Source organism: Macaca mulatta, chromosome 15, assembly GCF_049350105.2.
Source record: "Macaca mulatta isolate MMU2019108-1 chromosome 15, T2T-MMU8v2.0, whole genome shotgun sequence".
NCBI classification, from domain to species: domain Eukaryota; kingdom Metazoa; phylum Chordata; class Mammalia; order Primates; family Cercopithecidae; genus Macaca; species Macaca mulatta.
This window is the reverse complement of record NC_133420.1, coordinates 16647762-16662104: the sequence shown is the minus strand read 5'-3', so window position 1 is coordinate 16662104 and position 14343 is coordinate 16647762. Positions and strand designations below refer to the sequence as shown.

At 59.0% G+C, this 14343-nt stretch overlaps 1 protein-coding gene across 9 annotated transcripts in view; it reads right to left on the bottom strand.

Moving 5' to 3' along the window:
- FIBCD1 (fibrinogen C domain containing 1) overlaps positions 1-14343 on the bottom strand; it is a 41720-nt gene that overhangs the window by 12956 nt on the left and 14421 nt on the right. For all 9 annotated transcript variants that reach the window (XR_013405379.1, XR_013405380.1, XM_077967500.1 and 6 more), the window contains 2 exons: positions 11675-11834; positions 11179-11315 (listed from right to left, as the gene is read on the bottom strand). Coding sequence is in view for 7 of the 9 variants with exons in the window: in XM_077967500.1 (XP_077823626.1) it covers positions 11179-11315; positions 11675-11834 (297 nt within the window). In the remaining 2 variants the exon portion in view is untranslated. The remainder of the gene's footprint in view (positions 1-11178; positions 11316-11674; positions 11835-14343) is intronic.

The window sequence follows — 14343 nt, the reverse complement described above, 5'->3', positions numbered from 1 at the left end:
AGATCTGAGGAGCAGTGGAGAGCCGTATTGATGGATGCATATTGGGACCCTGAGCACGCACCTTTTCAAAGGCCTAATCCTGGCAGAAGCTCAGGCTCTCCCCCGAGAAGGCAACGGGCAGCGGGAGCCTGTTTCTGAAGGAGGAGGGGAGCTAGAGGGACCAGCAGGCCCGAAGCCCCCTGGGATGCCTGGCTGGCATTGGCCGTCAGCTGGGCCTCTGCCCTAGGGACTGGGGACCTGGGCATACTCAGTGCTCAGTTCCATAAAGGAGTTCCTGAAGGCAGGGGTTGTGTATCTGGGTTCCAGGGCCCCAGCTTTGCCTTAGAGAGCCCTGGCAAGTACCCCCACCTCTCCGGGCCCCAGCACCCACCTCTGTAAAGCAGAGATCATAGCCACACCTTCCTCCCAGGCTACGACCATCCACCGAGAATAAGCTCAGGCCTGGCACATAGCAGGTGTCCAGCAAGTGCCAGCTGGATGGAGAGCAACAGCACCGAGGTCCAGGCCTGGGCGAGGGCTCCTGATTCCACTGCGCCTCTCCCGGCCTCCGGCCTCCACTCTCCCCCAGCCCTCCCGAGGGGTCTGTCCCAGCCTCTCATTCACACAGATGTTCCACTGAGCATCTCCTGCCAGGCACCAGCTGCAGAAGCCAAGTCAGCGGGTACAAGGCCACAGTTCTGCCCTCAGGGACCTTAGGGCAAAGGAACACAGGAGATACCGTGCTCGGGGGACCCCAACCCGGTGAGGCAGGACAGACATGGAGGATGGGGAAAGAGCAGGTCTGGCCAGCAGGGTGGCCCTGGAGGAGGGGCAGGGTCCTGGGCCCTGTGTCTGCCTGCTGGGCGGGGCAGGAAATGCAGGGAAGTAGGCCACAGTAGGGGTGGTGGGGAGACCCCAGCAGCCTGTGGGCATGCCCAACCAGGGGCGGGTGGGCTGATGTACAGGTGCCCGGCTGTGCCTCTTCCAAAAGGCTCAGAGGGACCATCCAGAATGACAGCAAGAAGCCCCGGTAGCCCAGACGACAGCCTCCGAGAGGATCCCCCAGGCTCTGCCTCCAGCACTCACTCCCACCCGGGGATGCCTGGAACCAGTGCTGCCACGTACGGAACTCGCCAGACCCCAGCCCTACCCTGACTCTTCAGGATGCGGCGGGAGGGGCTGTTCCCGCCCCTGTGTCCTGCCTGACGGGATGATGGGCAGTCGAGACTCAGCGTGGGGACTGCGTGCTCTCTGCACGCCCATGTCCCTCCCCAAGCCCAGGCGCCCCACCCTTACAGGGCCCAAGCTCGGACACCGGCCAGAGGCCAGGCGGCCGTGAGCAGCAGAAAGCAGGGTCCGACTACATCTTGTGCCTTTAGTCCCATGACTGTCTGGACCTACCCTCGCTGCCGGTGCCCTACACTATGTCCACACTCGCGCTTGGTGGTGGGTCCACTGACCAGGGTGGCTGCAGCCTTGAGTGTGCCCCCCTACCTAGGCCTCTGGTGCCAAGAGCTGATCCCTGCACCCACAGTCCTCGGCCCCCTCTTTCCCACTGCCCTCCCAGTCTGGGTGCCAGTTACAGTGACCCCACCATCCCCCTGGGGCTCCTCCTTGGTGCCAATCAATTGGGGTGAGCACACCTGGCCCTCTGCCTTTGCCTCTGCCCAAGAAAGGACACTAAAATCACACATGGCTGGCACTCCTGTCCATGTAGCCCAAATCAACACCCACTTAGAAACAGCAGCAACTGGCCGGGAGCGGTGGCTCACACCTGTAATCCCAGCACTTTGGGAGGCCGAGGCTGGCAGATCACCTGAGGCCAGGAGTTCGAGACCAGCCTGGTCAACATGGTGAAACCCCATCTCTATTGAAAATACAAAAATTAGCCAGGCATGGTGGTGGGCGCCTATAATCCCAGCTACTCAGAAGGCTGAGGCAGGAGAATCGCTTGAACCTGGGAGGCAGAGGTTGCAGTGAGCCGAGGTCCCGCCACTGCACTCTAACCTGGGTGACGAGAGCGAGACTCTGTCTCAAAAAAATAAAAAAATTAGCTGCAGCAACTGTCGGCCAACGTGGGCACTTTGCCGTGTGCAGTGACGGACTGCGGACCCCCTCTTGAGGCACCAAGACACATCCGTGTTCTGGCCTTGGAGAAGTGACCTGAAGACTGACCATGTCCCAGGGAGATGCAGCCGACGTCACCACACTGGCACATGCATCCAGACTGCCAGACTGCAGACTTAGCTTAATGCAGAAGGGCACGCACTGATATTTTCTTTTTTCTTTTCTTTTCTTTTTTTTTTTTTTTTTTGACACAGAGTCTCACTCTGTCGCCCAGGCTAGGGTGCAGTGGCACGATCTCGGCTCACTGCAACCACCACCTCCCAGGTTCAAGCAATTCTCCACCTCAGCCTCCTGAGCAGCTGGGATTACAGGCGCCTGCTACCACGCCTGGCTAATTTTTTTGTATTTTCAGTACAGACGGGGTTTCACTATCTTGGCCAGGATGGTCTGGAACTCCTGACCTTGTGATCCACCTGCCACAGCCTCCCAAAGTGCTGGGATTATAGGCGTGAGCCACCGCGCCTGGCCTTAGTGCACTGATATTTTCTATCGTGTAGTACTCCACTCTATTTGACTGGAAAAATAATGTTGATCAAACCGATTCAGTTGATTTTGCCAGTGGCCCACGGAGTACTGCCGCGGTTTGGGAACCGCTGACAACCTTTGCCGTGGGCTGTCCTGATTTCTTGGTTCAAATCCCGAGTGACTGCCTGTGCCGGGCCCTGTGCTAGGATCTCAGGCTTGGAAACCTGCCCCCACCTCGAGCCAATGACAGCCCAATGTGGCCTGACTAGTGCAAGTGCCAAGCACAGCCCAGATCACCAGGTGGGTTCTCCAAGCTTCCCCCGTGTGGGGGAATGTTTAGTCTGACTCTGAGCCCACGGTGAACTGCAGCTGTGACTTCGTATTTCTGGCAAACAGCTTCAGCGACGCTGGACGTTGGTGACGCCAGGCGCCTGCATGTGGCCAAGCACAGAGGGCTTTAATTACAGAACGAGGACCGGCGGGATGGGAGGACAGTGGGAGGAAGTGAGGAAGGGATCCAGGCGTCCACTTCCCCTTCTTTCTGCCCCACCCACCAAACATGAATCCCCACTCAGCAAAAAGGGGTGGGGAGTCTGGGCACGGTGGCCCACGCCTGTAATCCCAGCATTTTGGGAGGCTGAGGCGGGCAGATCACTTGAGGTCAGGAGTTCGAGACCAGTCTGGCTAACATGGCGAAACCCCAACTCTACTAAAAATACAAAAATTAGCTGGGTGTGGTGGCGGGCTGACTGTCATCCCAGCTACTCGGGAGGCTGAGGCAGGAGAATCGCTTGAACCCAGGAGGCGGACGTTGCAGTGAGCCGAGATCGCGCCACTGCACTCCAGCCTGGGCGACAGAGTGAGACCCTGTCTTGAAACAAAACAAAACAAAATGGAGGCGGGGAGCAAAAGGCAGGGAAACAAAAATTACTGATTCGTTTTCAGGCCAAAATATGAATTGGTCCAGCTCCGGGGGCATCTTTCTTGGGTCCTGGCTGGAAAACGATTGAGTAGAAACACTCACTGTGGCCGCGGCCTCTTGGGCAGATGCCACGAGTGGGCAGACAGACAGACAGTGTTTCCTTGGTGCGGATTCTCAGAAGCCCGCCGCCCGGCGCATCTTGGAAGTGCCACTTAGAGGGGCTCTGCCAAGGGAGAGCTGGGCCCACATGGTCCTGCAGATGGTGTTGGGCGGGTTCAAAGGAAGGAGTGACAGCTCTTGACGCAGAGGAAGGAAGACACAGCAGCAGCCACCGACGGCCCTGTGTTGTCAGACGGGGCCCGGGGACCGAAGGAGGCAGAGAGGCCTCTGGGCTGCTGCAGCCTCACACTCCGCAGGTTGCATCCCGCCCAGGGCTGCCTCTGCAAACAGACCCTGACCAACCAGCTACTGCTCTGCCACCATGCCCAGAACATGCAGCTGGCGTCCTGAGCACTGAACTGGGCTCTGTGGTCGCCCCAGCACCCAGCCAATGCCTTAGAGGATGAGCACGGCCTGGCCCTCCTGCCACAGCCCTGGAGGGAGGGCTGGTGCCCCCATTAAGCAGATGAGAAGACTGAGGCTTGGAGGAGTGGGCAACCTGGGTGTGCAGGGCTGAGATGGCCAGAGGAGTGGGGATGACAGTGAACGCTCACTCCCAGGGAGCTCCCTGGGCTGGCACCCAGGAGACGTGAGTCCTACCCAGACTCCAGCCAACAGGATACGTGGCTTCTCCCCTGCAGAGTAAGGGCTCCTGCACAGCACCCCATGTGTGCTTGGGCTCACAGGGATGACCTTGGCCCTCAAAGCTCACAGCCCCATGAGAGACAGACGCACAAGCCAGCAGCCACAGGGCGAGCAGCTCCCACCCTGGTACATTCCTCCAAACCCCAGGCCTCAGTTTCCTCATCTGTAAAGCTGGGATTATAAACGCCTCAACCCACAAAGTTTTGATGAGAATTAAATGTGCTGGTGCACAGCATTCAACAGAGCTCGCTCGGAACCCTGAGAAGGAGTGAGTCCCTCTCCTGGGGCAGTTGGAGGTGGTTATCTGGGAGGGCTCCCTGGAGGAGGAGATGCCTGGCTGAACAGCACATTAAGCAGGGCCTTGCCAGCTGGTCAGAGGAGCTGAAACCCAAGGAATGGGGGATGGGTGGGCCCAAACCCTATGAGATTGGGAGAGAGGGTCTCCGATGCCTTAGAACGGCCCCCTGGAAGCAGCAACTGCAGCTTTTCCTAGACTGTGATGAAACGGCTGCAGAAACCAGTTACAGACAGGACTGCGTTGGTTGTGGAGCTGTGGCCTCCACCAGCCTCCCCAGCTTTCTGATCAGGTGATTCTCGGAGGGGGGCAGAGGGGTCCTGGCAGAGGAGGATTCATGTTTTTAAAGAACAAAGAACTTGGATGTGTGCACTACGGCAACCCTTCACAGGCAGCCCTGGGGCGGCTCTGCGGCATTCCCAGAGTCTGGCTTTTCCTTCACTCCTTTCTGGACACCTCTGGGCAGTGCCCGCAGGGAGGCCTCTGGGCTCAGTCCGGAACAAGGCAGACCTGAGTTCAAATCCTGGCTCTGCCTCCCACAGGCCACATGACCTCGGACAGGTCGCGGAACCTTTCCAAATCTGTTTCTCTCTGCCTAAGCCCCCGCAGGGCCGGTGGGGAAGACGCAACAAAGTCAATGCCTAAATGGATGGCACACAGTAGGTCTAACCAACATCACCACCTTCAGAGCCAGCTGCTGAGCCCAGAAGGAAATCGGACCCACTCCTTGTTTTTGACTGAAAATGGTACCCCCGGGCTTGGCGCCCTGCCGTCATTCCCAGGCTTGGCAGTCGGTGTCTGCCGGCTCTTGGCACAGCACTGCCAAGCTGCTGTTTCTTGGGTGCTGAGCCACATCGGACGCGGGGCTGGGCCCTGCACGTGCATTGTCCTATTTCCGTTAAAAGTTTGAAAAATCCAAACTGCTCCCAACAGAGGCATGCTTTCTCTGCACGATGAACCAAGGAAACGCGAGGGTGTTGTCACCAATCACCAGTCACCTTGCCATTATGAGGTGTGTGTGCTCTGAGGACCCATTCCCCAGGGCAGGGCGTGGGCCAGGCAGCAGCGTGGGGACACTGTGGCCCATCAATGTCACAGCAGATCCCCTGCCCCCACTGCCTCTGGGACAAGGAGAGCTGGCCACAGCTGCAGCCCAAGTAGGAAGGAGCTAACATCTCATCTACTGGACCCCGAGGTCCTGCTGCTCAGCCTCCCCGGCGCAGGGGTCCAGGCTGGCACCTGGGGAGGCCCCGGGAGCTTTTCATCCCTCCCCGAGCCTGCGCCTGCTGCTGGGCTCCTTTGATGTTCTCCATGTGAGGGCAGGATTTTCCTCCCTGCCTGGAGAGCTCAGGTGGGGGGAAGTGGGGGCTCCGTTCCAGGGGAACCAATTACAGGCAGATGTGTACTGGCTGACCTCGCACACAGGAAGCACCTGGCAGAGTACAGGGCCGCACAGAATAGGGTTTGGGCCACTTGGCACTGTGGTGTTGGGAGACTGGATCGGAGCAGGCGGGTATAGGGTCCCATCGTGGCCACTCCAAGTCCCTGCTGAAGGACATGTTGATCTGGACCCAGTGTGTGTGACCCGGCCAGTGACTATGCAATGATGAGGGCTTGGCAATCAGGCCTAGGGGGCAGCGCTGCCCCCGGCAGATTGCGGTGGGGACAAGACTGTGCAGCAGGACAGGAAGCCTGGGTGGGGGCGGGGAGTCCAGGCGCCGAGACCCTCCTTCCGCCCACCGGCAGCAGGTTCCGGGCACAGCCACCCCGTTCCCCAGGCCCTGCAAGGCAGGCAAGAGGGTCACCCCACTGGACAGATGAGCAAGGGCCCTCCAAGAAGGGATGTGACCCTCGCATCTCACACAGCCAGGGGCGCTGGGGGTGGGGGGTGTGGGCTGGCAATGGCTGGCTTCATCCCACTCGGCACCTTCTGAATAAGAAAAACCGGTCTTTCTTTTTACGACTCTGCCTCCCCTTGATTATAAGATGCTACAAGGCAGAGCCAGATCCTGTGTTCACAGGGAACCTCCGGGGCTCAGCGCTGACTCCCTCCCAGCCCCTCTCCCCGCTCACTCCTCACAGGTGGGTGAGCAGCCTGTGAAGGGTTCTGACTTCGCCCACATCTGCAGAGCAGCTCTACATTGTACCCATTTTACAGATGAGAAAAGCAAGACTTACAGAGATAAGACTATGCAGCCAAAGGGTGCCAACAGCCATCATCTGGCAAGCATTTAGAGAGCGCCGAGGGTGTGCGGGTGTGGTGCCCACCCTAAGCTAACGTGGCCACAGGAGGGTGTGGTCCCTGCCCCTGGGACTCCTGTCACGGAAGGGCCGGACCTGTGATGGGAGTGATGATGGGGTCTGAGGATCACCTGCATGACCCAGCCCCTGCCGCCTCCCCTGCCTTGTCGTGGACCCAAACCTCCTTAAACCAGACAGGCCAGTAGCACTGAACTACCACGGCCCCCAGACAAGCCACACCGTCTCCCTGCCTCTCACTCCTCCCATCCCCCAGACTGGAATAGGGGTCTCTCCTCTGAGCCCCGGGGCTCCCCATTCCTGGCACAAGTCGGCTTCCTCGTCCTTCTGTCCGCCAGGCCGGGAGCCTGCTGACCTGTCTAGTCACTGCTGACCTCCCTGGCCCTGGCTTGCTTTGGGCGCTCAGTGTTTGAACACAAGAATAAGTGTGTGCCACTGCGGGAGGCCTGGAGGCTGCTGGGTGACCTTGGGCACATCCCTGGCCTTCTCTGAGGCTGCCCTGCCTGCCTCCAGGGATTGAAGGGCGCTGGCATGATGCTGGGGGAGGGGGCAGGAGTGTATGAACTGTAAAGTGGCCCTGGGGACAGGGCTGCTGAGTTCCACCCTCGACACGCAGGTCTCTCCAGGAAGCAGGCTCTGGTGAGCGTGTCCAGCCCCAGGGTCTCGGGACACAGCTCCAGGTGCCTGTCCTCCAGGAAGGATCAGGTGGCGTTGGCGCTCAAGGCCTGGCAGTTTGGACAGGGAGTCTAATGAGGATGGATGGTATCCGGGGCTGGAGAGGCGGCAGCCAGCTCCTTCCCAAACAAAAATTGAGTTTCTGAGAGATTCCGTGTGGCAGGGGGGTGATCCTGACAGATGTCGAGAGGTTCCTGGGAAAAGATTGCTTCTGATGGAGGCCCAAATGGATACTAACGCTCACTGGCCACGCAAGCACTTCTCAGATGAGAACGGCCTCTCTCCCAGAGACCCCGGAACCAGGTGTCTGAGCACCAGGGCTCGGGGGGAGTTCCCCATCGACTCCCCTCTCATCGCCCCTGAAGCCGAGGCCGTCAGAATGACCCGCCTCCCAGCCCAAATCCTGATTGACTTCCCGGGAGACTGGCTTCACGTCCACCGGAGTGGAGGACGCATGGCCCGCTCCGGCGTCCTGACCTTTCATTAAACCTGTCCTGACCCTGAACTCTGATTTCTGGGTTCGGCTGGTGCCTTCTCACTGTTCCGCCCGCCAAGGGGTTCCCTGAAGCAAATGCCATAACTCAGACGTTCTCAGCGTTAGGAAAACAAAAGAGCTTTTATCCCCCAGAGCAGCTCCAGTCCATTTAAAAGCTCTCCTCTGGAGCTTGCAGACAGGTTTAGAGATGTGTCTATCTTTGGGGTCTTGGGGGGATTCTCGTCTGTTCTCACGCTGGCTCCTAACACAGCAGGCTCTTCCCGGCTGGCGGACTCGCCCCTCCACCGCCCGCCTGTGCGGGCCTCCCCGCGTCCTTCCTGCCTCTGCTGAGGACGGCTGACCCCTTTCAAAACCGACCCAGGCCGCCTACACCTTGCCTCCCCCAAAACTCCCCGCCAAGAGGCTTCCCTGTCTCCTGTTTCTCCGTCACTTGTTTTGTCTGATGTTAAGCCCCTTTCCCGGATGTTTGTGGGTCTAGACATCAATACACCAGAGATAGTCAACACTAAGATCCCGGGCAAGATGCATCCTGCACTCAGCGGCAGCAGCCCTGGGGCAGTGGGGTTCTCACCGGGCCACCCCCTGGCCTGGTCTGGGGTCTCTGTTCCTGGCTGAGCAGTCCTGACTGGCATCTCTGGCCTCCCAGTCTTTCTCCAGCACACTCCTTCTCAGCCGAGCCCCCCACTTTCTTGTGCTTGCAGTTAAGAGCTCTAAGGATACAGGCAGGCATCCCCATTTCACAGCTGAGGAAATGGGGCCTCAGAGAACCGAGGTAAGTTGACCCAGGTCACACAGCAGGACTCAGAGCCATGCCTGGGGCGGTCTGTGGATGACAGAGCCAGAGCGCAGAACCTCCAGGCTCCCCGCCTCTCTGACATCTGCTGTCAGGGCCCCATCAGAGACCTGAGGACCGAACGCTCATAACACCTCCTCCCTGTCCCTCTCGCCACTGCCCAAGGATGCACATCGCCAAGTCACCCCGCCTGAAGCACAGTCTCCATCCCGTCTTCCTCTCTTCGACACCCCCAGTAGCTCCCGAGTGTGTCCCAACCCTGCAGCCTGGGGCCGGACCACTCCAGCCTCGTCTCCTCATGCACCACGAATCTCTCAGGCCCTGCTCCCCAGATGTGCCGCGGGAGCCGCGTTAGGTTGCCCCCTCCTCCTGGAATACCTTCTCCTTCATGCCCGCACTCAGAAATCCTCCCCGCTGTAATGGCTCATGAGAAATGCCCCTTCTCCACGAAGCTTTACCCTCATCTCTACTATAGTGATTTCTTCCACCCCCAGTGCCCCCCGGCCTGTAAATTCCTCGGGAGGACTGGGACAGGGGCTTCCCCATCTCTGTGCTTCCCCAGAACCCAGTATACAGTAGGCGCTCAAAAATATCTGTCCAACTGAAATGAAATGTGAAGCGGAGAAGCCTTTAAGAGCCAGTCCTCCTAGTCCCGCTTTCCACTGTCACTAGGTGTCCCAACCACAGCCAACTGGGGAAGGCCGGGCAGCATTCGGGGTGGCACGCAGACCTCCAGGGACAGCAGTGCAGGTTGTTCACTGCTCAAGAGCACCCAGTCAGTGGGCAGGGCTCACATCTGTTCTCCTCCAAGCCCAGCTTCCCAGTATGCACAAAGGAAGAACTATGCGTCGTTTCAATGTGCACACAATCACTCAGCGGCCAGTGCTGGCCCTGCTAATGCCCAACCCCAAGCCTGAGCCTCAGGAGGGGGTCAGAAGTCCACCAGCGGGAGAAGGGGGCCGTGAGCTCAGCTCCCGCCACCAGGGGTCTCCAGCTCTAGGATGGGGTCAGCAAACCACCACCCACAGGACACTTCCTGCCGGCTGCCTGCTTGTATACAGCAAGGAAGCTAAGAAGGGTCTGAATTTTTAAGATGGCTTTAATTTATTTTTATTTTTTAGCTTTTTTTGAGATGGAGTCTTGCCCTGTCACCCAAGGCTGGAGTGCAATGGCTCAGTCTCGGTTCACCGCAACCTCCGCCTCCCGGGTTCAAGCGATTCTCCTGCCTTAGCCTCCTGAGTAGTGGGTTTACAGGCATGTGCCACCACACCTGGCTAATTTTTGTATTTTTAGTAGAGACAGGGTTTCACCATATTGGCCAGGCTGGTCTCAAACTCCTGACCTCAGATGATCCACCCACCTCAGCCTCCCAAAGTGCTGGGATTACAGTTGTGAGCCACCATGCCCTGCCTTAACATGGTTTTTAAAAAATCAAAAGAAAAAAGTTTAAATATCCACTGAATAACATGTAAGGAAGAATATGAAAATTTTATAACATTTACATTTCAGTGTCTACAAGCATCACTGGAACGAAGCCACGCCTGCGCCTTTTGGTTTGCTCTGTGGCTGTTTTCCCTACAAAGGACAGAGGGAAGTTGTTTTACTACGGAGATCAGAGCTTCCCTCCGTCCTCTGTAGGACTGTGTGGACAGCAGGCCTCCGAGCCTCCCTATCTGGCCCTTTGCAGACAAAGCTTGCCAACCCACTTCTGGAAGGAGCTTCCCAGAGGCCCCTCTGGAGCTGCCCTGGGGTCTTCAAACCAGGGTGTGTGCCCCATTCTCCCACCACCTCGTGTGGTCCCGCCCCTGCCCTGTGACTGGCAGTTGGGACATCTCGCTCCTGTTTCCCACCCAAGCAGGAACCAGGAGGCGCAGGAATCAGACAGCTCCTGTCAGCCTGTAGCCGCGGGGGGTCTCCGCTCCCAGCAGTCACACTCCTCCTTTCTCTTCTGCACATGCGCCGTGTATTGGGTAGTTCAAAAAGTCAGGCGCCCGCACACAACAGCCCTGGAACCCACGTTAGCAACAGGTTCCTGCTGCCACGTGTCCTCCTAGGCCCAAACCCCAACTTGCCTAGAAACCCCCCACTGGAAGAGCCACGGCCGAGGATCTCAGGGAGCCCAAGGTGGCTCCTGCCTGATGTCCGCTCCAGAGTGGGTCCCCCAGGGTCAGCTCATGGAGTCCCCTGTTCCCCTCTTCTGTAGGGGTGGGGTCAGGCCAGGCCAAAGGGCACCGGGACGGGACCAGTCCACAGGTGCACGGTGGAGGGCTGGGTGGGAGGCTGCTCAGAACGCCCAGGTTCACGTACACAGCCTCGAGGTCCCCGGTGCCTGTCCTGCTGCCCGCCCGGCCTGGGACACTCACCGTCCAGCCGCCGCCGTCCGTGCGCATGTCACAGTACACCTGGAAGCCAGCCGGGTAGTGCGTGGGGAAGACAGAGTAGATGCCATCGTCCTGCTGTCCGCTTAGGAGGACGTCCAGACAGTCTCGGGGCCGGGAGCCTGAGGCAGGCAAGGCCGTCAGGGTGGCTGCGGCCCCCAGCGCGTTCCTGCCCAGCCCCCTCGCCCACACTGTCTGTCCGTCGATAACGCATGTGGGGGTCCCATGGGGTTGAGAGAGCACCAGCCTTGGAGTCCGACCTTGGCTCTGCCACTCCCTGCTGAGGCCTGGTGAGAGAATCACCCTCTCTGGGCCTTACTTTCCTCATCTGGAGAATGGACCAAGAGGGCTTAAGTGCAGGCCACATGGAAGCAGGGTCGGGCCCTGGAAGTCTCATGGCTGGGAACCCTCACCCCAGCTTCCCCACTCCCTACAGCTGGGACCCAAGTCACCGGAGGAAAGCAGCCCCTGCCCCACTCACCAGTGGCACAGCCCCGGGGCCGGGCTCCCCGGGCAGGCGCTCTCTGAAGGTCGGCCTTGGCACGGGGCCGGCCCAGCCCCCGGTCCCTCTGTAGGGCATCCAGGACGTCGCCGACGGAGTTCACCAGGTGGGCCATGTGGCCCTGGCTCTCAGAGAGAAGCTGCGGACACAGGGGATGAGCCGAGGGAGCAGGGGCTCTGTTGGGGGTTGGGTGGAGCACATAGCAGGTCACTGGCCAGAGTGGGCCCTCTCCTGAGGCAGAGGTGGGCTCCTGGCTCAATGGTAGCCCCCGCCCTGCCCTGCCCCCTGGGTCCCTGTCCAAGGTGGTCTGAGGGGCCAGCGGGTTATGATGGAGCCTGTGCTCTGGGACCTCGAGGGCTGGGAGGGCCGGGGAGCAGGCAGGAAGGGAAGGAAGCTCCAGCAGGCACCTGCCACCCCTGCTGCCCCAGGCTGTCTTCTTCAGCCATCTCTGCGTGCTCAGCCCAGGGAACAGTAAACTGGAGGAGGCCATGCCGTGCGGGGAGACAGCGCCCAGCGTTGGGCAAATCCAGCTTCAGCCCAGCGCGTCTACTTGCCAGTTATAGGACTGGAGGTGAGTGTCCTCACCACGCCTCCTCTCCCCTGGCCTGGCCGAACTGTTATGGGGACCAGTGACAACACGTGGGAGGTGCCCAGCACAGCCGCAAGGACCGGCCGGGTACTCGGCACACCAAGTTCCCACAGCACCTTCCAGGCTACCAGACATCCCCACCGCTGCCTCTTCCGATCCTGAGCAAGGCTGCTGAGGCAGGAGTGATTGATCTGGACTTGACAGAGGGGTGCCCTGAGGCTGGGGAGGCCACAGGGCTTCTGGACCAACAGGTCTTCCCCATCCCACCCCCACTCCCCATGCAAACACCACTCTGAGTTTCTGTGGCTCTCTGACGTCCATGAGCTCACTGGGTCCCCCACCACGCCACAGAGGGAGGACTTAGGGTTGTCATCTCTTGTGACAAATGGAGAAACTGAGGCCCCGAAAGAGAGATCCCTGAGAGTGAAGGATGGCACTGGGGGCAGGGACCAGGACTCAGGCCACTTCCTCAGGGCGGGCTGGCAGGAAAGGGGCCCGGGGCTGTGTTCTCGTGTAGGAGACCAGGGTCAGGATGGGGACGGGGTGGTGGTTTGGACCCAGGTTCTGGTGTTGACTGTCTTGTGTTTTCACTCCAATCCCTCCCCCATTCACTAGCTGCGTGACCCGGGAACAGTGTCTGAATCTCTCCATGTCTCCACTGCCTTGTAACCCAGGATAATGAGCCCTGTTTCTCTGAGCGGGGGGATTCAGGAGAGCCTGGGCTGGGGAGCTCAGCCGTTGTTCTCCATCCTTCACTCCCACCCCTCCCTCCATCACAGCCCTGGGGTTGCAGTTTGGCAAGCGCAGTGCTGTCCCCCAGCACCTCCGCCTGTGTTGGCTGCCTGAAGGGTCTGAGGTCTGTTGCCCCCACCCTGGGCTGCAGGAGGCTGCAGGACCACGTGGAGGGTGAGGGGTGGCGAGCAAGCTACAGCTGGCCAGCCAGCGAGCGTGGAGTCGGCCAGATCTTTACACACCGAACCTGTCACTTGTCAGATAATAGCCCATTCGCGGAAGGAAAATAGAAATATACAGTGCCGGCAGTTTACAAAATATGATTCTCGGCTCATCCAGAGGCAGGGGCCCTGCAAAGCTTTTAGTTTCCTTGTCAGTTTCCCCTCGGCTGAGCAGGTGATTCAGTGAGGGATGAGGTGGGGGGAGAGAGGAGCAGAGATGAGCAGGCAGAGCGTTTGGGCGTCACAGCAGCGTCCTGTAGACGAGCTCATGCCCCACAGAGGGACAGAGGGAGCACCCCCAAACCAGGGCGGGAGGGAAGACGGCAGGTGGGGGCTGCCCTGCGATGTGTGTGCGGCAAAGATCACTTGGTTAAATCACACCGGTGCTGCCCATTTATCTGAGTCAACACAGCCACAACACACTCAGAAAACTCAGGCACGGCCTCCTCCCTCTTGCTAACGGGCAGGGAAGACCTCCGTTTAAACCAGCAGATGATTAAAGTTGAAAATGTACATATAAACATGCCCCGAATTAATGGCGAAGTGAGTCTCTACTCGCCAAGCTGCACAGGCACATCAGGGGAAGGCTGGGCAGCGCTTAGAGGTAGTGGCATCAGAGCTGCTGTCCCCAGCACTGCTTAGCTGTGTGAGCGAGCTTGCACAGGCACCTGCCACTCAGAGCCTCAGTCTGCCTCTCCATAAGATGGGATAACAAAGCCGGGCGCGGTGACTCAGGTCTGTAATCCTACCACTCTGGGAGGCCAAGTCGGGTGGATCACCTAAGGTCGGGAGTTTGAGACCAGCCTGGCCAACATGATGAAACTCTGTCTCTACTAAAAATACAAAAAAAATTAGCTGGGTATGGTGGTGCGTGCCTATAGTCCCAGCTACTCAGGAGGCAGAGGCAGGAGAATTGCTTGAACCCGGGAGACAGAGGTTGCAGTGAGCCGAGATCGAACCACTGCACTCCAGCTGGGTGACAGAGCGATACAACCATGTCTCAAAAAAATAAATAAATGAATTAAAATAAAATAAAATGGGATAACAAATGTACCAACCTCCTGGGGTTATTGGGCTGCAAAGTGCCATCAACACAGAGCCCAGCA